The sequence below is a fragment of the Notamacropus eugenii genome, chromosome 1, assembly GCF_028372415.1.
Source record: "Notamacropus eugenii isolate mMacEug1 chromosome 1, mMacEug1.pri_v2, whole genome shotgun sequence".
Classification (NCBI taxonomy): Eukaryota; Metazoa; Chordata; class Mammalia; order Diprotodontia; family Macropodidae; genus Notamacropus; species Notamacropus eugenii.
Window position 1 is genome coordinate 219,939,920 of NC_092872.1, and position 27,917 is coordinate 219,967,836.

Here is a 27,917-nt window from a genome sequence, read left to right on the forward strand (position 1 = left end):
AGATATTATTTGGTCATTTTTGAGATTACATCCCAGCATTTCTTTTCTCACCCTTTTTATTGACTCTTAAGGCTACTCCATTTCTTCCAATGAATTTTTTGCCCACAGTAGCATATGTAGTGATCACCTCAATTAAATTCACCCCAATCCCATCCATTTAAATTCATTGGCACCCAAGATGTTGATGCTTAATCTTTCCATCTCCTGTTTGACTACATCCAGCTTACCTTGGTTTATAGATCTTACATTCCAGGTTCCTATGCAATATTGATCATTACAGCATTGGACTTTCATTTTTCACAGGATGCTTTCACAGCTAGCTTTCCTTTTGCCATTGGCTCAGCCCCTTCATTAGTTCTGGAGCTATCTGTTGTTCTCCCTTCTTCCCCAGCAGCATATCAGACACCTTCCAACTTGAGGGGCTCATCTTCTAAGGTCATCTCTTTTATTATTTTAATATTGTCTATAGGTTTTTCTTGGCACAGATTCTGGAGTTGTTTGACATTTTCTTCTCCAGTGTATCACTTTTTGTCAGAACTCTCCACTATGACCTGTCTGTCTTGGGTAACCCTGCACATCACAGCTCCTAGTTTCATTAAGCTGCACAAGCCCTTCCACCATGATGACAGTGATGCAAAGGGGGGACTTATCTAATGCTTTCCTCAATTGCTGTTTACAATATTTAATCATGGGAAGGTTCAGAATTATCTTGAAATAATACCCAAGAAATACAAGGGGGCTAAGGACATGCTATCCCATGTTTCATCCTTTTTCACAGCCTAGAACAAAGAAGTACTAAGCAGAGAGCTACACATAGTAGACTAGGTCAAGCATCACTGTCTGATTCCAGGTCAGTGTGGGAGCAAAGGCTTCCTGGAAGGGTATGATCTAAAAGCAGGTATCAGTCAGCAGAGATATAGGGGATTAACTCATGGTTTTATCACTTTGATTTCTGCTGCTACCCCACTTTGATGTTTTATCTTCTGTTTGTGTTATCAGACTCTTGGATGGACTAACAATTTGGCTGTATTGGTCTGACAAGTTCTGATGGCCCAGAGGATGCCTTTGTTGTTACTAACCTAATGAATGTCTTTGGCTGGCCTTGTTGTGATGGCTATCTTTACAAAATCACTGCCTAGCTCACAAGTTAATGCCTTTGTGCTAGGCTGGCTATAACAAGTTCCCCTTCTCTGATCTAATAGTGAATTTTCTGACACTCTAGAAGTCATCTTTTTTGGTCTAGGAGATAACCTTTTCTGGCATGCTGGGACACGTCTCAGTGAGCATGGTCCAGTAAAAAAGGATTCTGGATTTAGAGTTAGGTGACCTGTATTCAAATTGAGTGAGTCATGGCATCTTTCTGGGTCTCAGTTTCTTCATCTGTAAAATGAGACAGTTGGTCTAGATATCCACCAACTCTAAATCTATCATCTAAACATCTGATAATCTGAGAAGCTTCTGATTAGCCCTGGGAGATGACTATCCAGTAAAAATGAGGGAATAGAAGCCACCCTGTGTTTAGTGATTCTTCCTGTTTTCTAGGCTGAAACTTAGGAGAAAAAAAAATGACATTCATGCAATGCTTGAAGGCTTACAGAGATCTTTATTTGCATCATTTTATTTGATCCTCATGATAGGCCTGAGAGGAAGGCACAACATTCAGTACCCTCTCCTCTTATTGGACACATGATTACAATGATGTAAAGAAATCCTGGAGAGGAAACTCCTTCTACCAAAGTAGCACAGGACTTTCTCTTCATGTTATGGTATTGATGAGATGCCTGTGACTGAGGCATTAAATGATTTATTTGGTATCACCCGATCAGTATTTGTCAGAGATGTGTTTGAATCTGTCTTCCTGACTCCTTAGAGGCCACCCATGTACTCTACCCACTGCCTCTTCTAACACTAAGCACAAACTCTCAAACTCTAAGCCACAAGAGGTGATTGAGCACCTGCCTGTGATGATATAGGCCATTGTTAGACTTGAAGAACTGCAGAGTACAGACTATACAAGATTTCTCCCAGACTAGCCTCTTTCTAGTTTAACAGTTATTAAACTGGCAACTAATAATGGTTATTGATATTTATCTACTGCTCTCAGATTTGTAAAACACTGTACACACATCATTTCACTTCAGTCCAACAAATGCCCTGTGGAGTAGGTATTACAGGTACTGATATTATAATTTTTGACTATTCTATGATTTTACAGCTCCTTCCCATGAGGAATTTTCTCTGTCAATGCCCCTGGGTACCTTCCTCTGCAACTTATTATCTTAGAAAGTTGCCTAGTGATCTGAGAGGTTAAGAGACTTGCCCAGGGTCATAGGGCCATTTTGTAACAAAAGGCAGGACTTGAAAATGGATCAAAACTCAGAAATGGTGTCTCTATCCATGGTGCCATGCTGACTCATTCCCATATTACAGATGAGAAAACAGATTCAGAGAAGTCCAGAACCTTGTTATTCCACACATAGTCAGTAAATGTCATAGCAGGATTGTTGGTACTCAGGTCTTCTTGTGTTGGGATGAAAGTGATGGCTGGTCAGGAGGACCAATACTGACAAATCCAGGTATATAACTCTCAGTCCATTTTCCAGGTCAGCTGGAAGGCACAGTCCAGATTTTCTCTCCTCCATTACCGAAACAGACACATTGAAGTCTTGTGCCTGTGTGAAAGGAACTATTTTTACTCAGGGGAACTGAAGCTGTCCAAAATCAAAGGCCTCAGGTTTCAGAGGTTCTCCATCAAAACAACTCTCTGTTAAAATTGTTCTTTTCTGGCACTCCTGTTGAGTGACGCATCCTAGCTGAAACCTTCCATGCTAGCCTATCCAATCACAGATTGGATCCCTGACCCACTTCAAGTTTGTCCCTTCTGGGTATGAATCCCAATTCTCCAGTAAGAACAGTAATCAGCCTGAACCTACCTTGGATCTAACTCCTCTGCTTTAACTGCAAATCTTATATCTGCCTAAGAAGGGATGGTATGTTATTATTGGGTTAGGGAAATGACTCACAATTATTGAAAAGCTAGAGAATGATTGAGTGTAGGATGCGGTAGACAAGACTATGTGTTGTCTTAGGCTCCTCTGTGCTTTGGGGATATAAGTGGCTAATTCACCCAGAGGTGATGGGGCAGGAGGCAGGGGGACAAAACTTGATAGGAAGCAAAGCTAATTGTTCTAGCTCTGAGAGTAAAAGACTTTAGTGGAGGATGCAAGGTGGAGGTGCTAAGCACTCTGAGTGGACCAAGCTCTCCTGCTAATTCTGGCAGGAGAATGATTTTCATTTTGTCAGAGAGCATTGAAATTTCATTAGTCTGGGCCACTGGACATGGGCTCCACTGAGAGACCTGAGACTAGAGTTGAAGGATACTGGGAAAAGACTTTAACCAATAGAGGGGCATAATACAGACTATCTTTTCCAGATTGAACCTTAGCCAAAGGGAGGCAGGGCAATGGACTTCTCTGTAACAGCTACACCAGCCAGTCGCAGAGGTGTACGGTGCAGATCCCTGGATGAACTGAGTCTTTACCGAGAATTGTAAGTGATATTAGGGAATACCCAATGGGGACTATGGAATGCTCTTGTTTACCTGCTTGAATTAATACCTTTCAGATATGGTTATTTTAAAGTGTTTCACAAAACTTACCACTCAGTATATTGTATTCCATGTTCTTGAAAGTTTATGTGCATGTATATGACTGGAGTTTTGTGGTGGAAAAAATGGCAGTCCATTAGGATGCTCTGTACTAGAGTTTCCTAAGTGTCTATAGTATGTTCTTTTGGGGTTGGAGCTGGAGAGTTCAAGGCAGATATAGGAGAGCTCTGAGCCAAGAGTTACAGAATGATTAATGGGGGTAATTCAGAATAAGGGCAACATTGTTGCATCACTGGGTGGGTGGAGAACCTGGGATGACAAGCAAATCAGAGAAAGTAGGTATTCTGGTGGGAATAATCTTCTGAGTTGTGGAAGGAAGGGGAAGGGAAGGGGGAAGGAGGAGGGAAAAAGCATTTATTAAGTGCTTACTATTTTCCAAACATTGTGCTAAGCAATTTACTAATGTTATCTCATTTGATCCTCACAAAACTCTTGGAAGTAGGTGCTATTATTATCCCCATTTTATAGTTGAGGAAGTTGAGGCAGACAGAGGTCAAATAACTTTCCCAGGATCACATAGATAGCGAAAGATTTGAACTCAGGTCTTCTGACTCTAGGCCCAATGCTCTATCTATTATGGCACCTAGATGTGTAGAATTTATTTAGGTAATGGGGGCTATCAGGGTTATACTATCTATTTGACATGGCCATTATGAGGAGAGCCCTTTTTATTTTGGACATATGATTTGATTTCCTTGGAACAGGAGATTCCCCATGACAGGATTCCTTGTTCTGTAGCTTAAAGTTTTAGAGAATTGCCTGGGGCATGGAGGACTTAATTGGTCTACAGAACCAGATTTCCACAGCAAGTATGTATCATACTTGAATCTAGGTTTTCCTGATTCTAAGGTCAGCTCTCTAACCACCATACCATACTACCTCTTTGCCTTAAGTAAACTAGAAGAATTTAGAGAAAATTTACAATCTTATTCACTAAAGAGTCCTACTTTGATACCTCATCATGGTGTGAATTGACTCAGTGTTCTAAAAGGTTATCCTAGAAAACAGCCAAACCTGTCAGGTTCTGAGTGAGAAAGGCTTTGTATGTGGTTCATGGTAATAAAAAAATGTCTTCTGTGCCAGTTCTAGGCTCACTAAGGGCATAGACACTTGGCACTAGGAGTTTGGCCTTGAGATGGTGAATTCAGTGGCCATGGGAATCTATGAAAGAGATGATAATAAAAGAGACCCCTCACATGTGTCCTCCTTCTTCTGCAATGACAGTGGTAGGAAAAGATGCTAAAAATAATCACATAGTCTTTCGGAACATGTGCAAACTCTAATTCAAGTGTGAGATCATTGTCCAGTGTCACAGTTAACATATTTTTGGAGGCACTCAACTGCATCCATATTGATATCTGATAGAAATGAAATCAGAAGACACAATGAAATTTGAAGCTAAATGAAAGAGATGGCTTGTAGGTTTTCCTCACAGAGGGAAAAAAAGAATTGGGTGAGCTAGTTTCACTATACACTTAATAAGAAATATTATATCCAGGCTACTTGGAAGATCATATATCTAGAGCTATGAGGAATGTGTGCAAACAAGCATCATCATGAATCTAACTGTGCCCTGTTCACCAGACAAAATAGAGAAATTCTATGGAGAATTTGATAAGATCTGTTGATACTTGGTGATTTGCATATGAAGATAGGCAAAGGAAAGGAGAGAGAATACTGTCAATTAGAATTCAGAATAAAAAAGACTTGTAGATTATTCAGAAGCTTCATGCATTTGTACCATAAATGCCTTCTTTAGAAAGACCACATGGAACATAAAGAATCTAGAATATCTTTACCAAAAATTGAAATTAATTATATTTTAGCAGAGAAAAAAATGCCACCATTCCAGAATCAGCAATTTTTATGGAGGCAAGCCATCAACTTGTTAGAACAGAGGTCAAAATAAAGGACCTTTTAAAGGAAGGTATAGAGTGGAAGAAGAGATGCTGTTTGTACAATTACAATGTCTCTAAACCAATTTATTCAAACAAGTTATTTCTGAAAAATGGGAAATAATAAAAATAAAGATGTGGGCTTTTGACTGTTAGTATTTCTTAGAGAAGTTTTTATTTATATATTCACCCTAATGGGTATGGCAAAAGAGTCCAGAAAACAGTTGAATCTCTTTAACAAACAAAAGGCAGTCAAGGGCAACACAGGCTTAGAGAGTGAGCTTATTTTCAAATAATTCCTGTGGAGGAAGAGCTAAATGACCAAACTTGTGGAGAGGAAAAAGAGCCCCTCAAAAGTGTGGTCTGAGAACGATTAAACCAGACCATCTTGAGAGCATTTCCAGACTAAACTGGAAGAAGAACAACAAGGGGACACAGCATGGAACATATTTATTGATCTAAACTATGATAGCATTTTCCTAAGTGTTTTCATAGTAACTAAGACACTAGCGGTATTAATATCTAATCATAAAGGATAAAAGAATAACATGATTGATAAAGTCAACAGAGTATTGGATGTAGAGGGAGGAGGATCAGAGATCAAAGTTTTCCTTCAATGCTTACTAGCTTTGCGATAATGGGAAATGGTTTCACTTAAATATTCTGAGTTTCAACTTCCTCACTTGTGAAATGAAAGTGATAATTAAACAATTATCCAGAATTTATTAAATGCTGGCTATGTATGTAGGCATGGAGAGATAAAGACCAAAAGGGAAATGATCCTTGCTCTCAAAGTCTTACATTCTGGGGTGGGGGTGGGGAGAGGATTCTGTGTGAATACATTATTATTATTAATATAACAAAAATAATTAATTATTAAAAACAACATACAATCAAAATAAATATGTTGTAATTTTTGAAGGGTAACCAATAACCACAGGAGGAATCAGAACAAGTCTTTTATCAACCTCAGGGACTTGTTGTTAGGTTCAAATGAGATAATGTCTACAAACCTTAAAGGATTATATACATGCCAGCTATTGTTGAGAGAAAATGAGATAATGTGTGTGAAAGCACTTTGTAAACCTTATAGTGTGATTCTCATGATGGCTGTTATTAATAAGCATAATTGTATTTGCATACCCTAGTATTAGATGTATGCTAGGAGACAACACTTAAGAGATAGAGTAGAGAAGAGCAACTGAATCTACTCAAGCCCCCAAAGGAGAAACCAATACTAGAGGTGACATTTTAAAATGCATTTTGGGAATGACTTTTAAACCTTTTATGTCTTTGTGAACTTAAATATCATTAAACTTGAACATTGCCATGTACAAAAAAAAAAGAGCGGACAGTGTGTGAAACCATGAATCTCTAATTTATACTTGCTTTTTGTAAAATAGGATGTATTAAATCGAATAATGGTAGTTCCAGTGCTACCCTCCTTGTCTGTCCCTTTTTGAACCTCCTGCTCTTCTGTATATTTTAAAAAAATTAATTTGTTTTCAGATTTCAATAATCACTTCCATAAGTTTTAAATTTTCTCCCCCTTCCTCTTCCCTCCCTCCCCGAGATGGCATGCACTCATATGGGTTCTACACTTAAATTCTTCTTAAATCCATTTTCAAATTAGTCATGTTGCATAGAAGAATTAAAATGAATGGGAGAAACCATGAGAAAAACCAAACCAAACCAAAACATAACACAAGAGAAAACAATCTGCTTCATTTTGCATTCCCATTACACAGCTCTTTCTCTGAAGGTGGAAGGCATTTTACATCAAGTGTCCTTTGGGAATGTTTTGGGTCTTTGTATTGTTGTGAAGGGCTAAGTCTATCAGAAACAGTCCTCATCCTCTGTGGCTGTTACTGTGTATAATGTTCTCCTGGTTCTGCTCATTTCACTCAGCGTCAGTTCATATAAGTCTTTCCAGGTTTTTCTGAAGTCTGCCTGTTTGTCATTTCTTTCAGCACAATAGTATTCCATTACATTCAAATACCACAACTTGTTCAGCCATTCCCCAATTGATGGACATTTCCTCAATTTCAAGTTCTTGCCCAGCACAAAAAGAGCTGCTATAAATATTTTTGTACAAATGGGACCTTTTCCCATTTTTATGATCTCTTTGGGTATGCACATTTTTATAGTCCTTTAGGCATAGTTCCAGATTAATCTCCAGAATGGTTGGATTAGCTCACAGCTCCATCAACAACAAATTAGTGTTCCAACTCACCCACATCTTCTCCAACATTTATCACCTTCCTTTTTTGTCATGTTAGCCAATCTGACAAGTGTGATGTAGTACCTCAGAGTTGTTTTGATTTGCATCTCCTCTAATCAATAGTGATTTAGAACATTAATTTAAATGATTATAGATAGTTTTAATTTCTTCTTCTGAAAACCACCTGTTCATATCCTTTAACCATTTATCAATTGGGGAATGACTTGTTTTCTTGTAAGTTTGACCCAGTTCTGTATATATTTTAGAAATGAGACCTTTATCACAGACATCAGCTGTAAAAATTCTTTCTCAATTTTCTACTTCCCTCCTAATTTTGGTTGCATTGGCTTTGTTTGTTCTTCCCTATATTTAAAAAAAGTTGTTCATTTACATTTTTGTTGTCCATTTCTCATTTTAAAAATTTTGATATGTTGTTTATATAATTCAGGATAAATTCTTAATTATGTCATATATTTTTCTCATCACTATTCTTTCTTTCTTTTTATTATAAATTCTGATCTTAGCTTTGATGAATCAATGATCTAACTGATCCCACATAGCCATTTAGTGACAACTCCTTATGTCAATAATACCCTTTTCTGTCTGCTAAAATATAGTCGATTTTATTCTTTGTGTTGTTACATGGTACTTTCCATATCCAGTACATATAAATCCTTTTCTGAAAAAAAAGGTTCATGATATAGAGTTATGAAGCTTCTTCTATATAATTTATACATATTTGGCTATTTTAATTTCTTCCTCCAGAAGAATATTTTCTTAGAGTATTCACCCTTAGCTTTTTCTGCCTTTGCATTGAAGTCATCAAGCATCAGAATGTATGTTAGCTTGAGCTGGAGAGCCTTATCAAGTTCTTCATAAAATTGCTATATCATTTTATTTTCAGCAAAATGTGTTGATGTTTAAGATTCAATTCTTTGCATAGTGTTTATTTTGATAATACTTATTATTAGTATTTCAATAGATGAGGACCATCTTGCTTCCAAACTAAAAAGGGGTTGATGTCAAAAACCTCCAGACTGCCATATCTATACCTCCTGTGCTGGCTTTCTCTTCTAGTTTCCTCACCTCACTCTACCCCTCTATTTTCTCTCTCTTACCTGGTGGAGATGAACCACCTAGTTTCAGAAGTCCCAGTGACTACAACCAAGAGAAATGAAAGACTAGCTCTTGGTCCGGGCTTACACCAGATGCTGTTTCAATTATTCCCTTAAGAGTTCAGCTATCATAAATATTGGGCTAACTAGGTGACAGAGTAAGAATGCTAGCCATGTTGTTGATAAGACCCAATTTGAAATCCTATTTCAGATAGTCACTGGTTGCGTCACATGGGCAAGTCTCACCTTCTCTGTCCCAGTTGCGGTTCAGTGGCTAATGTAGTGAGATTATCCAGGTTTGAGTAAACAGTCATCCAAATACAAATATTCTAACCTTGTAGGCAGGGATATGCTGACAACCAGTACTTCAGAAATAAATGAACTCATCACACACTTTAAAATCTAATCTGCATTTTAACAACACTTTTTAAAGAATAAACAATTCTCAAAACAATTAAATCAAATCTTGATTTGTAGCTGAGGTATAAATGAAAAGATCTCACTGCAAATTTATCAGTCTATCCAAAGAGCCTACGCTGTGTCCCAAATTCTCTCCCTGGGGGCAAAGTTAACTCATATTTCCCCCAGGACAACTCCATAGCTTCTTCCATAGCAAGTGTCTTGCCTCTCCCCTAACTCCCCACACATGGTGCCGTGGTAATGTGAAGAGTTAAGTAAAGATTCTACACTTGCACTGCTTTCGTGGATTCCAACCCTACCCAATCCCATTTCCTTTTTTGTTAAATGGGGATAACAACTGCATCTACCTCACAACGGTGTTGTGGGGAACAAATGAGATGTAAAGCACTTGGCAAACTTTAAAGTGCTAAATAAATATGTTATTGTTTGCTATTATTGTTATTATATGGGATAAAATGGCTCATAAAGTATGTCCCCTGGGTGGTCTTCTTGAGCATCACATCAAGACTGAGGCTTAACAGTACAGCAAATATAAAATTTCTTCAGAGCTGCTCTTGGGCAGTATTTAATCACTCAGCAAAAACATGGAAAATGAATTCTTTATGTAAATGAACCAGGATTAACAAAACCTTTCACAAATGCACAGGGAAGGATTTGTATAACAGATGTAAAAAGTTGTAGTGAAGGAAAAAAACTTCATTTGCTCGTGGAGGGGAGGGAAAGGTGCTTCGTCTGTCTCCTGGTGAGCCCAAATTTCTTTTAGCCACCATATCTCACTCTTTTCTTCATCCCTTTTTCATCCCATCCCATCTCACATGGGGAGATATCAAATTACTTTCTTTTTTTTTAAACAAATTTATTATTGGTTTATTTTTAAGATTCATTTAAAAAAACGAGTTTCAATTTTTCTTTCTCCCTTCAGTCCTTTCTCCTTCTACTGAGAAGGCAAGGATTATCATCTCAATCATGTATGTGAAATCATGCAAAATATATGTCCATGTTAGGCGTGCAAGAAAAATAAAGTGAAAAAAATCTTTGCTTCCAGTTCATCTGTTTTCTTTCTGGAGGTGGATAGCATTTTTCATGAGTCCTTCAGAGTTGTCTTGGTTCTTTGTGTTGGTCAGAGTAGATAAGTCTTTCACAGTTGATGATCATTACAATATTGCTATTACTGTATACGATGCTCTCCAGGTTCTCTTCCCTTCACTTTGTATGAGTTCATATAAGTCTTCCCAGGTTTTTTCTGAAACTATCTTGCTTTTCATTTTTTATACCACAATTGTATTCCACCATAACCATATACCACAACTTGTTCAGCTATTCTCCAATTGATGGACATTATCAAGTTACTTCCTAATCTTGTGGTTGGGGCTACAGTTTATAGTGAGAATGTCAAGATTGATATGATTCAGCTTCAAGAGCAATATATCCACTCGATGGTCACTGGACAAGGATCTCATATTTAGAGTACCAATGACCAAATTTGGTGATCTAATGATTGTGTGTTTCTTAGCATCCCATGTTCCTTTTCCCATAACTGTTTTCTTTGTTTCATGGGCTGTCATGCCAAAAGTTACATATATAAATAATTCATCCCTAGGTGACCAGCCTATTGTTGATGTACTTCTTTGTGGTTATCCAGGCTAGTCCTCAGAATATTCCTGGGTCCTTACTCAAAGATGTCATAGAACGGCCGAACTTGTCAGAACCAATGCTTCAATGGCAGAGCTTTCAAACCCAGGGTCACCTCCACACCACACTGAGGCATCAAAGTAGGAGTTTATGGGAGGCAGTCAAAAATTACACCAATATTGGTAGAAATAATTTTAATTCATAAGTTAAAACATTGTAAATTAATAGGTCACAAAAAATACCAAAAAAACCCCAAACCAAAACAAACAAACCTAGGAAGTGCCTTATTCAGCAAACATTTAACTTATTTCATAAATAGAGATGGCTGCCAAAGGCAGTAGTGGATTAGAATATAAACTTATATGTAAAATCTCATAAAAAGATGATAACTAATTATGAGTAGTATTATCTTGAAAAGCAGAGTAGTAGAGGCTAAAAACAGTTAAAATTAAGCTTGGCAATATATCAACATATCAAAGAACTAAAGAGAAGTATCACACAGAGAACAATGGAAAAAACAGCGGGAGTGATCAGGCTGAAATGTTTAACAAAAAATTCTGAAGCAGAAAAGTAGTAAGGGATGTCATTAAGAAATTGTTAGTCTGAGAGACAAGATGAAAAGTGAGGGATGACAGGGGCATATTGTCAGTGTTCCTTCAGTTCTATCACCCTTGTGGTTATGGAAGAAATTCAGAAAAAATTCCAGGATGTTGGGTGTAGCCCTTGTAGTTAACTTTCCAGGGGAGGTGGAAAAAAGTCACAAATGATAGGCAGGCATGGATCCATTGTAATTCACATTATTGGAAAAAAAACACTGAATCAATGAGATCATAGATCCATTTGAATATTTGCTTTGACACTCTTTATTCCATTTTTTGGGTTCATCACTGTAGCTATTCATCACTACTCTCATAACTTATCCTCTCCCCCAAATAAAAGCCCTCCTTTGTTAAAAGTAAATGTAATCAAGCAAAGCAATCCCATATATTACCCAAGTCTGAGAATGTATGTCTCATTCAGCAGTTCTACTCCATCACCTTTCTTCTGGAGTCTTGATTGGTCATTGTTCTGATGAGCATTCTTATGTCTTTCAGAACTGTTTCTTTTGTGACGTAGTCGATTGATGATTGTTTCCATTCTGCTTTCTTCACTCTGTGTCAGTTCATACAAGACCAGATGGACTGACAAATGAATTATACCAAACACTTAAATAACAATTGATTCTAGTGCTATATAAAGTGTTTGGAAAAATAAAGGAGTCCTTTCAAATTCCTCTTATGATACAAATATAGTTCTGATAAATCAAGGAGAGCAAAAACAGAAAAAGAAAATATAGACTGATTTCCCTAACGAATATTGATGCAAACATTTAAAATAAAATACTAGCAAGGAGATTACAGTAAAATATCACAAAGATCATATATTATAATCAGGTGGGATTTATACCAAGAATGCAAGACTGGTTTAGTATTAGGAAAACTACCAGCATAACTGGCTGTTTCAATAACAAAAATCAACATAAATTGTATGATTATCTCAGTAGATACAGAAAAAGCTTTTGGCAAAATACAATACTTATTGCTATTAAAAAAGCATAGGAATAAATGAGGTTTGCCTTAAAATGATAAGTAGAATCTATCTAAAACCATCTGCAAGCATTATCTATAATGGAGATGAGCTAGAAGCTTTCTCAGTAAGATTGAATGAAGCAAGGATTCTATTATCACCACTACTATTTAATATTGTACTAGAAATGCTAACTGTAGTAATAAGGGAATGAAATTTTAAAATAATTTTTCTTGGTTTTCTTTTGCCTTTTTGTAATATTGCTAGTATGGAAATATATTTTGCATGATTTCACATATATAATTGTTTTGCTTGCCTTCTCAGTGGGTGGGGAAGGAGAGAGGAGTAAGGAGAGAATTTGAGAATCCAAATATAAAGCAAAAAGAATGTTAAAAGTAAATGAATAAGTAAATATGTATGTATACACACAAAAACATACACACATGCATGCATACACACACACATACACACACGTGTATATATATATATATATAAATGTATATATTTGTTGATCTGCATTAATTCAACTGAAATTCTTTTGGACATACTTTAGGAAATAACAATTATAGCCATTCTTAAAAAGGATACTACTAGAATTAATGAAAAGTTGTTTTTTCTAGTATTGAAGATGAGCACACGTCAAACATTTACACTCTTTATCTTAACTGCTTCTGTGATCAGGCAAGCATTTATATACCATCTGGCCAGGGTGAGGGAAAAAACTATAGGTTCATAGTGCTTGGAGTTGGAAAAGGTCTTAGATATCATCAAATCTAAGCCTATAGATCCCTGTTCAGAATTATGTTTTTTAAACGATATTTTATTATTTTTTCAATACTTGTCAAGATAATTTTTAGCATTGATTTTTATAAGATTTCAAGATACAATTTTTTTCTCTCTCCCTACCTCCTCTCTTGTTCTCCTAAAATGGTAGGCAACATGACATAGATTATGCATGTGTTATCATGTAAAACATATTTCCATATTAATCACAGTTGTGAAAGAAGGAACAGATCAAAAAGAAAAAATCCATAAAAAAGAAAAAAGTAAGTGAAAAAGTATGCTTTGAGCTGCATTCAGAGTTCATCAGTTCTTTATCTGGATATGGATGGCATTTTCCTTCATCAGTACTTTATTCCTGTCTTGAACATTGTGTTGCTGAGAAGAGCTGAGTCATTCATAGTTGATCATCATACAATGTTGCTGATACTGTGTACAGTATTTTCCTGGTTCTGCTTATTTCACTTTGCATCAGTTCATACAAGTCTTTCCAGCTTTTTCTGAAATCTGCCTATTCATCATTTATTATTGCACAATAGTATTTCATTATATTCATATACGACAGCTTGTTCATCTATTCTCCAACTGATGAGGATCTCCTCAGTTTCCAATATCTTGCCACCATGAAAAGGGCTGCTATAAATATGTTTGCACATGTAGGTACTTTTCCATTTTTTGTGATCTCTTTGGGATATGGTCCTAATAATAGTGTTGCTGGACCAAAGACAGTTTGGTTGTCCTTTGGGAATATTTCCAAACCACTCTGCACAATAGTTGGACCAGTGCACAACTCCACCAACAGTGCACCAGTGTCCCAATTCTCTCACATCCCCTCCAACATGTATCATTTTCCCTTTTTTTGTCATATTATTCAATCATATACATGTGCAGTGGTAGCTTAGAGTCATTTTTATTTGTATCTCTCTAATCAAAAGTGGTCTAGAGCACTTCTTTGTATGCCTATAGATAGATTTCTTCATCTGAAAACTGTCTGTTCACATCTCTTGATCAATTGGAGAATGGCTTGTATTCTTTTAATTTGACTCAGTTCTCTATATATTTGACAAATGCAGTCTTCATCTGAGACACTTACTGTAGAGATTATTTCCAAGCTTTCTGCTTTCCTTATAACTTTGGTTCCATTGGTTTTGTTTTTGCAAAAGCTTTTTCATTCAATATAATTAAAGTTATCTATTTTGCATTTCATAATGTTCTCTGTTTCTTGTTGTATCATGAACCATTAACTCACTTAACTTCTCCTTTAAGCATTTGGTTGCTATGCTATTTAGTGCATATATGTTTAGTATTGATATTACTTCATTATCTATGGTACCTTTTAACAAGATGTGGTTTCCTTCCTTTTCCCTTTTAATTAATTCAAGTTTTGCTTTTGCTTTGTCTGAGATCAAGATTGCTATGCCTGTTTTTTTTTTTTTAACTTCAACTGAAATATGATAGATTGTGCTCCAGCCCCTTACCTTTACTCTGTGTGTGTCTCTCTGCTTCAAGAGTGTTTCTTATAAACAACATATTTTAAGATTCTGGTTTTGGATCTACTCTGCTATCTGCTTCCATTTTTTGAGAGAGTTCATCTGATTTATATTCGGTTATAATTGCTAGCTGCGTATTTCCCTCCACTCTGATTTTGCCTTCTGTTTCCCTCTCTTTCCTTTCAACTTTTCTCTCCTCAACAGTGTTTTGCTTCTGTCTACCACCTCCTCTGGTCTGTTCTCTTTTCTGTCAACCCTCTGCCCCTCACTTGGTCTCATCTCTTCCTACTTTTCTGTCAGATAAGGCAGATTTCCATATTCAACTGATTGTATATATTATTCCATCTTTGAGCCAAAACTCATGAGAGTAGGGTTCAATTGATGCTCATCACTAACCTTCCCATTGTTCCATCCACTGTAATGTTTTCCACACCTCTTAATGTGAAATAATTTACCCATTCTATCTCTTCCTGCCTTCTGCACCCAATGTACCCCTCATTCTCATCCTTTATTTTTTAATGTTATTCCTTAAATTTACTTTATACCTGCACCCTCTGTCTATGTATATTCCTTCTAGCTGTACAACTAGTGGTACATTTTTTAAAGAATTACAAGTATCATCTTCCCATGTCAGGATATAAATAGTTCAGTTCCTTTAGATTTCCTATGTTTTCTTTTTCCTTTTTCCTGTTTTGGGCTACTCTTGGGTCTTGATATTGGAGATCAAATTTTTTGTTCAGTTCTGGTTTTCTCCTTGTGAAACCTTGAAATCTTTCTATTTCATCGAATGACCATTTCCCCGCACTCCAGAATATTATGTTTAATTTCACTGAGTAGGTAATTCTTGGCTGTAGTCCTAGCTCCTTTACATCGCAGAATATCATTATCTGTGACCTCTGATCTTCTAATGTTGCAGCTACTAAGCCCTATGTAGCCTTGATTGTGGTTCCCTGATATTTGAATTGTTTCTGTCTGGCCATTCACAGTATTTTTTTCCTTGACCTGATAGTTCTGTAATTTGGCTATAGTGTTCCTTGGAATTTTTATTTGGGGATATCTTTCCTGAGGTGATTGGTGGATTCTTTCAATGCCCATTTTGCCCTCTGATTCCAGGATATCAGGGCAATTTTCCTTGATAATTTCTTGAAAAATGCTGTCCAGGTCCTTCTTTTGATTAAGACTTTCAGATAGTCTAGTGTTTCTGACATTGTTTCTCCTGAATCAATTTTCCAGGTCAGTTGTTTTTTCAATGAAGTACTTTACATTTTCTTCTATTTTTTCCATTTCTTTGAATTTGCTTGATTGATTCTTGATGTCCCATAGAGCCATTAGGTTCCACTTGCCCAATTTTACCTTTTAAGGAGTTATTTTCCTCAGTTAACTTTTGTACTTCCTTTTCCATTTGGCTAATTAACAGGTGGAAAACTTGTGGTCTTGAGGCCACATGTGGCCTTCTAGGGCACTGGGTGCAGTCTTTTGACTGAGTTCAAGTTTTACAAAACAAATTCTTTAATTAAGGGAATTTGTTCTGTGAAATCTGGATTCTGTCAAAGAGGCTTGAAGACTTAGAGGGTCATATGTGACCTCGAGGCTGCTGGTTTCCTACCCCCTGGACCAATTGTACTCTTTAGGGAGTGGTTTTCTTCAGTGGATTTGTGTATTTCCTTTTCCACCTAGCCAATTATACTTTTAAAGTATTTGTTTTCTTTTCCCAAGCTGTTGATTCTTTTTTTTCATATTTCTTTTGCATCACTCTTCCCATTTCTTCTTCTACCTCTCTTATATGATTTCTAAGTTCCTTTTTGAGCTCTTCCTTGAATTCTTTCTGGGCTTGAGACCACTTCCCATTTTTATTTAGGGTTTTGCCCATAAATGTTTTGACATTGTTGTCCTCTTCTAAATTTTTAATTCATCTTTTTTTGGACTTCTTCCTTTTTTTTAAATTTGAGCTGTGCTCCTAAAATGGTAGGGCCACTATCTTAGGCTTTTTGTACCAGGGGCTGTAGGTCCTGGCAGTTTACATGGTGTTGCACTGAGGTTGCCCTGAGACCCTCATGTCTGATGCTGCACTGAGGTGGTGGAGTAGGATGTGATGAGTGCTGCTGGAGGCTGTAGGAGGTTTGGAAGCTTACCTGGTGCTGAGCTGATGGCCAAGTGTTTGGTGAGTGGCATGTGCTGAGTCTGGTAGGGAATTTCTTTTTATTCCCCCAGGGTGACATTGAAACATGTGGAGGTCTGGTCACTGGAGGATGCCTGTTTGCCTTGGGTTTGCTGAAGCATGTGGTGTTTCTAGGAGCTGGAGTCAGCCAGTTCCCCTGGCTATGCTGAGGCATGTGGGGGTTAGACTCAGGATCTCCTACTGGTTTGCTAAGATGGAGCTTCCTGTTGGCATGCTGGGATGCTTCTTGTCCTTGTCTTTGTTCCCCTTTTGCCCAAGTAAAACACATCTTTATTGCCTGTTTTCTAAGTTTCTTGGGAACTAAAAGATTATTCCATCCCATCTTTGTGATGGTTCTTCTGTTACAGGATTTGTTTTGGGGCACTATTTTATGGTTGTTTGTAGGTGAATATGGAAGAGTTATAGATTTATTGCTTACATCACCATTTTCACTCCCAGAAGTCTCCAAAACCCCCCCCAAAAAATGAAAAGAATTAGAATAGGCAATAAGGAAATAAAACTATTACTTTTTACAGAAGATAAAATGGAATTAACAACTTCAGCAATAACCTCACATAATCATTAGAGTTTCTATATGTTACCAACAAAATCCAGCAAGAGGAGATAGAAAGAGAAATTTCATTTAAAATAACTTTGGACAACATAAAATGCTTGGGAGTCTATTTGCCAAGACAAACCTAGGAACTATATGAATACAACTACAAAACACTTCACACAAATAATGTCAGATCTAAATAATTGGAAAAATATTAGTAGCTCATAGGTAGGCTGAGTCAATATAATTAAAGTGACAATTCTTTGTAAATTAATCTATTTAATCAGTGCCACATAAAATCACCAAAAGTTATTTTATAAAGTTAGCAAAAACAATAACAACATTCATCTGGAAGAACAATGGAATAGATTAGGTACACAATATACAGTAGCAAATGATTAAAGTCATCTAGTGTTTGATAAGTCCAAAGATTCAAGGTATTGGATCACAAGCTCAGTATTTGACAAAAAATTGCTGAGAAAACTGGAAGGCAGTTTGACAGAAACTCATTATAGACCAATATCTCACACAGTATACCAAGATAAAATCAAAATGGGTACATAATTTAGACATAAAGGGTGATATCATAAACAAATTAGGGGAGCATGAAAAATTCTACCTGTCAAATCTGTGGATAAGGAAAGAATGTATGACTAAACAAGAGACAGAGAGCATTGTGAGATGTAAAATTGATAATTTGATTACATTAAGTTAAAAAGATTCTGCACAAACAAAACCAATATAGCTAAAATTAGATAGCAATAACTTTCCATCTTTTCTCTTTAAAACCTTTATGAGAAAGATCTGTGCATGTATTCAGAGCATCCTTGAAGAAAATATGAGAAGGTACCAGCTAAGTTTAACAGCCAATTTTTCTTTGGAAGACTTCATTTTCATAGTCATACAGTTGACTGGAAGATGTAGAACATACATGACCAAACCTAAAAAAAAAAATTATAAAAAAAGTGTATAATAAAGGGGTGACCAAAACACAATCCTTCTTAGTCCAATTCTTTTGTAAATCAGGGTTATTGGGGATTCAATGATCAGTTTGAGATAGTGCTCATTAGTTGCCTCTAAACAATGGTTCATGACTTAAAACCTCATCAGATTGGTTGGGAAATTCTTCAAACTGATTATTCACTCTCCTGATCACTCATCTTACACAAATACATGACTCAGTAGAGTAATAGGCAGTCATAAGGGCTAAAGTTTTCTCCCACTGATGTTCAGATTATACAAAATTCCTTATTGAGTAAAATCATAGTGAAAATAACATTGTTTGAGAATCTACCAAAGATATATAGAAAATGAGGCACAAAACGGGAAGACCTACTATTGAAAATATACTTGTCAGTGGAGAATATTCTGCACACACTCTTAAAGGAAGAGGCTTTTCTTACAGATGAGATTCTCCCATTGTTTCTGTCTGTGGATAAACACTTCCGCTATTGATACCAAGGGCTGGTACTCAAAAGACCTCTTTAATGAAATCAACAGAGTCAAAACAGTAGCCATCCTCATAGGAAAAAAATAAGTGAGTGAAGAATAAATGTTGCTCAGGATATGATATGAAGCTGGATGGGCAGCTCATTGAATTCTTCTGTTAATATCTATATCTTGGATAGGTTCTGCAGATAATGAAGGGCTTCCAGAATTGAATAGCAGGGAAGAGTTTGGGATGGATAACATTAGAAAAACTGTGCAATTTTTTTCAGTTATCTCAAACTACTGCCTGATGCAGAGTTACATCTTTTATATTTATCTGGTGATGAGAAATAACATGTTCTCCAGGAGGCTTTTCTTGGGCTTCCCTCTTACATTCCATTTACTTTATATATAACATGCATGTATTTTTTTTTGCATGTTGTCTCCCTCCATTAGAGTGTATACTTTCTGTGGACAGAGACTGTTTGCCTTTCTTTTTATCCCCAGTGCTTAGAATAGTGCCTAACACATTTAAGGTAAGCCTTAAATAAATGCTGATTGATTTGTGATGTTATATGGCTTTGGATCATGGATATGACACTCTTCGGAGAATGAAAATTATAAGTGATCCCAATAGCCATGGAGAGCTGCATAATGAATGTAAGCAGACTTCTTGACTTAAAATGAGCTAGCAATGTGATGAAAAAATTAATGTAATATTTAACTAACGATTTAACTAATGATAACTTTCACAAAACAAAGGACAAAAAAAAAATCATCAAGAAAATGTGTTAACAGAAAGGAGTAGGGCCAGTCACATGTTGAGAATAAGGAATAACAGATGAGCAGCCAGAATGTGACACGGATATTTACAAAATACATATATTCATTAAAGGGTGAGATTTCAGAGGAAGTGTGCTACTAGATCACCTGCAGACAATTTATGGAAGAAGATCAGTATATATAATAATCATATAGAATGAGGAGGCATTACACAGGTAGAGAAAATATTCACATTGATAAGATTAAGCATCCATTAAAATATTAAGTTTTCAGTGTGGTTCTTTTGTATTTTAAGCCTGTCATATCCTCACTGAGCTACTCAGATATTCACTGGGGAAGCCATTTGGCACTTGTGAACCCCATTGTTAATATGGGAAAAGTGATCAGTCAGCCAACAAGTCTATGAAATGACATGTCAGAACTGTATAATAGAATTTGAGAGTTGGAAGGGACCTCACAGAATGACAAGCAACTCAGTGGCTATTCAGTCGGACTCACAGGCAAAAGAAATGTTCACTATGACATACATGCTAAGTAGCTGTCTAGCCTATGACTGAAGACAGTCAAGGAAGACATACCCACTACTTCTTGAGGCAGATCATTCCAATTTTGGACAGTTCTCGCTTTTAAGAAGTGTTTTTTTTTTTTTTTTAACATCAAGACTAAATTGGCTTCTTTTCAAGTTCTGCCCATTTTTCCTCTGGTGCCATATAGAACACACATAATCCCCTTCTCCTTGTCACCTTCCCTGAGTCATCTCTTCTGTAGGCTAAAATCTCTAGTTGTCTAAACCAAACCTCACATGACACAGACTGTGGCCTTTCATGGTCCTCACTGCCTTCTCCCGGACAATGCTCTCCAGATGATCAATGCCATTTTAAATGGTAATGTTCAGAATTAAGCATGATACACCAGATAAAGACTGACAAGGACAGAGTTCATTTGGAATATCACCTCTGTATTCCTGGAAGCTAATTCTCTTTCAAAGCCCAAAATTGAATTAGACTTTTTGGTTACCACATCACTGACTTGTATTGAACTTAAGGTCTGCTAATACTTCCAGAGCTTTTCTAGAACAATTGCTGCTTAACCTTATCTCCTTCGTCTTGCACTAGGTTACATCCACTTCTTTTTTTTTGGTACCCAAGTGTATGACTTTCTATTTATCTTTACTGAATTTCAACCTATTAGATTCATCCCAGTGCTCTAACCTATGAAGGCTCTTTTGGATCCTAAATCTGTCATCTACTATGTCATTCATCCCTTCAGCTTTGTGTCATCTGAAAATTTGATAAACATGTCATTTATGTCTTTATCAAAGAGACAGATAAAAATGTTAAGCCACATAGGGCCAAGGCCCTCTGAAATCATTTAGTTGAATAAATTCCTGAAGCATGAATCATTGTGGAGAAATATCCATTGATCTCACCGTCTTGCTCACTTTATCACCTTGTATTTCCATCTCTGATGCTTGCTAGTTGGTGTTGGCAAGCCATTTAACCATGCTGAACCTCATCTGTAAAATGGGGATATTACTGCCTATAATACTTACCTAACAGGGTTACTTCGAAGCTTAAATAAGATAATATGTGAGAACCTGGTCAACTTATAATGTCTGAGCCTCAGTTTCCTCATATGTAAAATAAGGAAGGATAATAGTACAACCTATCAAGTAGGGTTGTGAGTATCAAAATGAAATAATGAATTTAAAGCATTCTTGCAAACTATAAAATAAGTGTGAATTTTTGTTTTTTATGAAAACACTATCTATATGTCAATTATTATTCATCATGTTGCTTTTAGACAGAAGTAATAGTTATTACTTTAAAAATGTTGTATCCTTTTTAAGAGCTCCCTGAAGATCCCAAATTCTGTACCTTAGAGCTTCTATAATCATAACACCTAAGGTTCTGCCCAGCTTAAAGGCCCTGATGCTTTTTATGGGGATCCATTTGCTTTATCCTCTTTGAAACTCAGAATGAGAAAGTGGGCAAGGCTAATAAGCCCCGGCATTCATATGCCATAGCAGCAGATTCACTATGTTCCTAAATTCCTATATCAACTGAGCTTATTTCCTTTCTCTACCCTTCCCCCCATCCCCTTAGCAAGGGCTTTACTTTATTTTTTTTTGAAAAATAACGTGTGTTCTAATGGTTGTTGCAAAGACCGACATTCTCTGAAAGGCTAATAACTAGTTTCGCAGACTGCACAGTGTTAGGAATTGATTCAAGTTAATGAAAATGCTTTAACTTCACTGACTGTTTGAAATATCTGCAGTGAGCAGCTTGAGGCTGAATGTGCTTGGAAAACCGACTATATTAAAGTCATTTGATCTCTGTAGGCTGTCCCCAGAATGGACATAACATTCAACAGCTAATAAAACCATGCCAAATCCATTCAGATTGGCAATGCCTTTGTGGAGACCTGGACTCCCAAGTTAGCCTGATCATTTAAGTCTTTCACAGAGGTCTGGTTAAGCTGAATATGAACAGCTGAACATAGGCATCTGTAGATTTTCTGAGCTTTGCTAGTATTTCATATTTTTTGTTTGTTTATGAGATATGTTTCTTTCTCTCCTACTCCTAATACAGCTTCTTTGTCCTTTTAGATCTGCTAAATAATTCGTCACCTTAGGCCAACCTACTGGAAGAGAACCTCTTGAAGCTTAGAATGTCCCTCAAATAGCTCAGTAGATCCTGGAAAAGTTTGTGCTCTGCTAGTATATATAATCTTTGAGAAGTTAGGGTTTTAAAGAATGGTTCATGGGGGGGAGGTAGTCAGCAGCATATTCTTTGAGTTTCATAGATAAGAGCAGGGCATGTAGTGAGAACAACAGGTAAGAGAGAGGCAGTCTGAGGGCCACATTTGTGTCTGTGAAATATTACAATAACTGGCTTTTGATGTGTAGATCTGAGTTGGAAAATTAATGGGTAAACATGAGAAAGAATCCTATAGGATTAGAAGGCATAGATGGATGATCATATGCTTCAATGGAATGGGCATCCTTAATGAAATCAAGAATCCAGTGAAGTCTCAGATATTAAAATATATGTTGTGGCAGGTCTACCTTTGATAATATTCAGGGAAGTGAATATAAATCACATTTCCACCTCAAACAATAAAGATGAGCAAGGCTGTTAATTCATCTCGGAGACTATTTCAGTAGCATCAGGACAGACTCATTGCTGGTGTTCATAAATGGTTTGCTGGTAGAGGCTAGCCCTTGGTATGTGGAAAAATAGTTTAAGAAGTAATGTATTTGTAAGGAATATATAGGAAGGGGACGTGTATATGTGAGAAATAGGAGTGAGCTGAATTTAGAAGTGGTATGTGTGAAGAGTTATCCTAAAAAGGATGAAGTAGGGGGAACACTTTATTTATATCCTGCAAATTAGATACTGTAGAGAATAACTACAAAGAAGTGAGTGTAGTATTTGAGAAATTCAGAAGTTCATAAGAGATAAAATCCCAGAAAGTGGCTAGGAGCAAAGCTTATGCCTTTAGTTGTCTATACACAAGATTCTAGGGGCAGCTAGGTGGTGCAGTGGATAGAGAATCTGTGCAGGAGTCAGGAGGACCTGAGTTCAAATCAGACACTTGACACTCACTAGCTGTGTGACCTTGGGCAAGTCACTTAACCCCAATTGCCTCATCCTGGGTCATCTCCAGTCATCCTGATGAATATCTTGTCACTGGATTCAGATGGCTCTGGAGGAGACTGGTGACCTGCACAGTCCTCCTTCACTCAAAACAAAGTCAAGTGCAAGTCATGTCATCATTTCTCTGATGGTATGGTCTTCTTAGGCAACAAAGGACAAACACATACAAGTATCTAAAGTTTAGGCAGCAAACAGGAGGAATTAGGCATCCCAGTGCAGGTGGGAGAGGAACTACTGCCTCGAGGCCACATATGGCACTCTAGGTCCTCAAGTGTGGTCCTTTGACTGAATCCAAACTTCACAGAGCAAATCCACTTAATAAAAGGATTTGTTCTGTAAAACTTGGGCTCAGTCAAAAGGCTGCACCCAAGGACCTAGAAGGTCACATGGGCCTCGACACCACAAGTTCCCCATCCCTGTAGTGGATAAAGACAAAAATTGACATCATAGGCATCATAGAGACATGATGGGATGAGACCAGTGATTGGACACTGATTCTGGATGGGTCTACCCTATTAAAAAAAAACAAAGAGGGGTGGTGGTTGGATAGTTAGATATGTTTTCAATTACATGGAAAAACAATTTTAAACATTAAATTCCAAATTCCAAATTCTCTTCCTCCCTTTCCTTCTTTGATAAGGCAAGCAATTTGGCATAGGCTATACATTTAAAGTCATATTTTCATTTAACCATGTTGGAAAAGAAAACACAGACAAAAAAAGCAAAAAAAAAGTTATTTCAATCAACATTTAGACTCCATCAGTTCTTTCCCTGGAGGTGAATAGCATTTTCATCCTGAGTCCTTCAGAATTGCTTTGGATCATTGTATTGCTGGAATAGTCAATTGATTCACAGTCGATAATCATACAATATTGCTGTTACTGTATACACTGTTCTTCTGGTTCTGCTCACTTTACTTTGCATTAGTTCATGTAAATCTTCCCAGGTTTTTCTGAAAGCTTCCTTCTCATCATTTCTTATAGAATAATAGTATTCCGTCACAATCCTGTATCCTAACTTATTCAGCCATTTCCCAATTGATGGGCATCTCTTCAGTTTCCAATCCTTTGCCTCCATAAAAAGAGCCACTACAAATCCTCTTGTACAAATAGGTCCTTTTCCTTTTTTTTTTTTTTTGATCCCTTTGGGATACAGCCTTAGTCGTGATATTGCTGAGTCAAAGGGTATGGACAGTTTTATAGCCTTTTAGGCACAGTTCCAAACAGTTCTCCAGAATGGTTGGCTTAGTTCAAACTCCACCAATAGTGCTTTAGTGTCCCAGTTTTCTCATATCCTGTCTGATATTTGTCATTTTCCTTTTTGGTCATAGCCAATCTGGGAGGTGTGAGGTTTCCTCAGAATTGTTTTAATTTGCATTTCTCTAATCAAAAATGATTTAGAGCATTTTTCCCATATGACCATAGAATAGCTTTGATTTCTTCATTCTCTGAACATTTATCAGTTGAGGAATGATGTGTATTCTTATGAATTTGACTCAATTCTCTACATATTTGAGAAATGAGGCCTTTATCAGAGAAATTTGCTGTAGATTTTTCCCCCAATTATGATAATTCATTGTGTATTTCCCTCCATCCTATTTTTCTCTTGTTTATCCTTCTCTCTCTCTCTCTCTCTCTCTCTCTCTCTCTCTCTCTCTCTCTCTCTCCCCCTCCCTCATATTCCTCCTCAAAAGTGTTTTGCTTCTGATCACCACCTCCCTCAATCCACCCTCCCTTTTCTTATTCCTCCTCCCTTCTACATTCCTGTAGGCAAAGACAGATTTCTATACCCAAATGAGTATGTATGTTATTCCCTCTTTGAGTCAATTTTGATGAAAGGTTCAAGCTTGCCCATCACCTCAGCCTTCATCTTCCCTTCCTCTGTAAAAGCTCTTTCATGCCTCTTTTATGTGAGATATTTTTACCACATTCTTCCTCTCCCTTTGCTTTCCCCTACTACATCCCTCTTTTTCACCCCTTAATTTTTATTATTGGAGATGTCATTCCATCATAGTGCCTTGCCCAAATAATGATAAAGTTCTCAGGAGTTACAGTATCATCTCTCCATGTAGGATTGTGAAGTTGAATCTAATTGAATTCCTTATGATTTCTCTTTCCTGTTTATCTTTTTTAGGGAGCATTACATGTTAAGGAAATATTATCAGTGATGCGAGGAAATCTAGGAACTATGTGGGGAAAGTATGAGGGAAAATATTTGGGTGAAGGATGGAATAGTGCAAGAGATTTTATCATCACAGTATGCTACAGAATGCCTGAATAAAAAAAAGGGAATATATGAGGACTTAGAGAAATAGAACACAAGTTTGGCACAGATTCATGATGTAATAGTGAGGGAAGACTTCCATTATCCAAATATCTGCTTTAACGTGTTCTCTGCCCTCTGTTAGCAGCTAACAATTTCTTGTCTTGTTTTGTCTTAATGATGATTTTATTCTTCATAACATGGAACATACATAAAGGGAAAATTCAATTCTGGACCTGATTCTCATTGATAGAGAAGGACTGGTTGATGGAAGGGAACCCTGGTAGAAAAGTGACTATACCTTCTTATAATCTGTAATAGATGAGGAGAGAAAATCCAGATATAGTCTGACATACATCTTAGATTTTTAGAAAATCAAAGTTACATTGATTCAGAGGAGAGATAGATAGGTTCCCATTGACTGAAATATACAGGAGAAATTAGAACAAGAAGTATTAGAGATAGGAGAATCAAGGAAGTGATATGACCTTTTCTGAGGGTGGATGCAGGAGTGTGCTGAATCTGGATCATATCAGTCCTCCCAGAGCCAATGGTTAAAATGTTCACTGTGAGCATTTATACCTTCAGAAACTGGCAAATGTTACAAATAAGACTTCTTGTATTGTTTTGTTGATTATCTAGATTTAATAATGTCAGAGACAATGTTAATAATGCAGATTAAATTTAAAAGTGTATTTTGAATGCATTGTTTTGAGAACTGGTTGTTAAATATTTGCCAACACACCCATAGGTGAATGGGAGGGTAATAACTTACAAAAGAGAGAAGAAGAGCTGCTCAATTATTTTCTTTAGTTGTCTTTGCCAAGGTTAATAACCTTTGCTTTGGAAATGATGCAACAAAAATGATGTAATACGGAGATTCATCTAGCTGCTCTTGATGAATTCAAGCCACCTGACCTAAAAGATGAACTACACCCTGGGGTACTGAAAGAAGTGGCATGTGACTGTTGAGTCACTGTTGGTGATATTTTAAAGAGAATGAAAAATGGAAGAAGTGGCACACAATTTAAGAAGGACAAATGTCTTGATTTTCAAAGTAAGGAATAAAACAGAATCTAGGTCAGGGAAGTCAACTTTAATTTCTCAGAAAAACGTAAGATAATCTTTAAAGAGATTGTTAATGGATATCAAGAAAGGAACACAGTAATCATGAAGAACCAGTGTGGCTTCACCAAGAACAAGGCACTTAAGATTGATCTCATTTATTTCTTTTGTTGACAGGATTACTAAATGAATGGATGAAGTAAATGCTATGGGTATAGGTTACCTAGATTTTACCAAAGGTTTTGATAAACTATTTCATACCGTTCTTTGGGAAAAATATAGATATGCATTAGATGATCATATAATCAGATGGATTAAAAACTGATTGGATAGTTGGATTCAAAGAGTAGTTGTTAATGGTTCAGTTAATGTGGCAGTTCTGCAGTGAAGTGTCCAAAGAATTTCTGCTTGATCTTGTGCTGTTTGAAGTTTTTGTCAGTGACTCAGTCTAAGGTATAGATAGTCTTCTCATTAAATTTTCAGATGACACAAAACTAGAAGGAATAGTAAACATAGTGGATGAGAGAGCCAGAATTCCAAGAGATCTTGACATGTTAGAGCATTGGGATGAATTTAATAAGAAGAAATTCAGTGGGGATAAATGGAAAATCTTTCATTTGGATATAAGATAATCAATTTTATTAGCACAGAAAGAGAAAGATTTGGTCAGATAGTATTGGAAAGAAAGATCTAGAGGTTTTTATGGATGGCAAATTCAATAGGAATCATGAGTATGATATCATAGCCACAAATATTAATGCAGCATTGGGCTATATTAGGAGAGGCATACATTTCAGGAATAGGGAGATGATAGTTTGATTTTGTATATTATATAAGGCCAAAAGAACCATCTCCAAATAAATAAGGGGTCAATGAATGCAAATAGCTCTCAAAAAAAAGTTGAGAAACATTAACTCATTTAAAAATTATTCCAAATCACGAATAATAAGAAAATGTTCATCAAAACAGCACTCTGCAAGTTGGCAAAAATGACAAAAGATGAGAAAAGTCAATGTTGAAGGGGTTGTATGAATTAGCTATACTGATACCTTTTTGGTAAAGCTATGAATGCTTTCAATTTTGGAAATCAATTTAGAATTATGCAAATGATTTCAATATTCAAATAATTCCAAATTGGAATTATGGACATAAATTGACTAATGTCCATACTTTTTGACCCAGAGATTCCATACATAGGTTGTTACCCCAAGGAGGCCATT

General features: G+C 36.6%; 1 protein-coding gene across 8 annotated transcripts in view; it reads left to right on the forward strand.

Annotated features, from left to right (window-relative positions):
* FRMPD2 (FERM and PDZ domain containing 2) overlaps positions 1-27,917 on the forward strand; it is a 306,604-nt gene that overhangs the window by 164,073 nt on the left and 114,614 nt on the right. Inside the window, exon 2 of one of the 8 annotated variants that reach the window (XM_072627707.1) lies at positions 3,434-3,549. The exons of the other annotated variants lie outside the window; for them this stretch is intronic. Within the exon in view, the coding sequence (XP_072483808.1) occupies positions 3,464-3,549 (86 nt within the window). The 5' untranslated portion in view covers positions 3,434-3,463. The remainder of the gene's footprint in view (positions 1-3,433; positions 3,550-27,917) is intronic. 8 annotated transcript variants of the gene reach the window in all.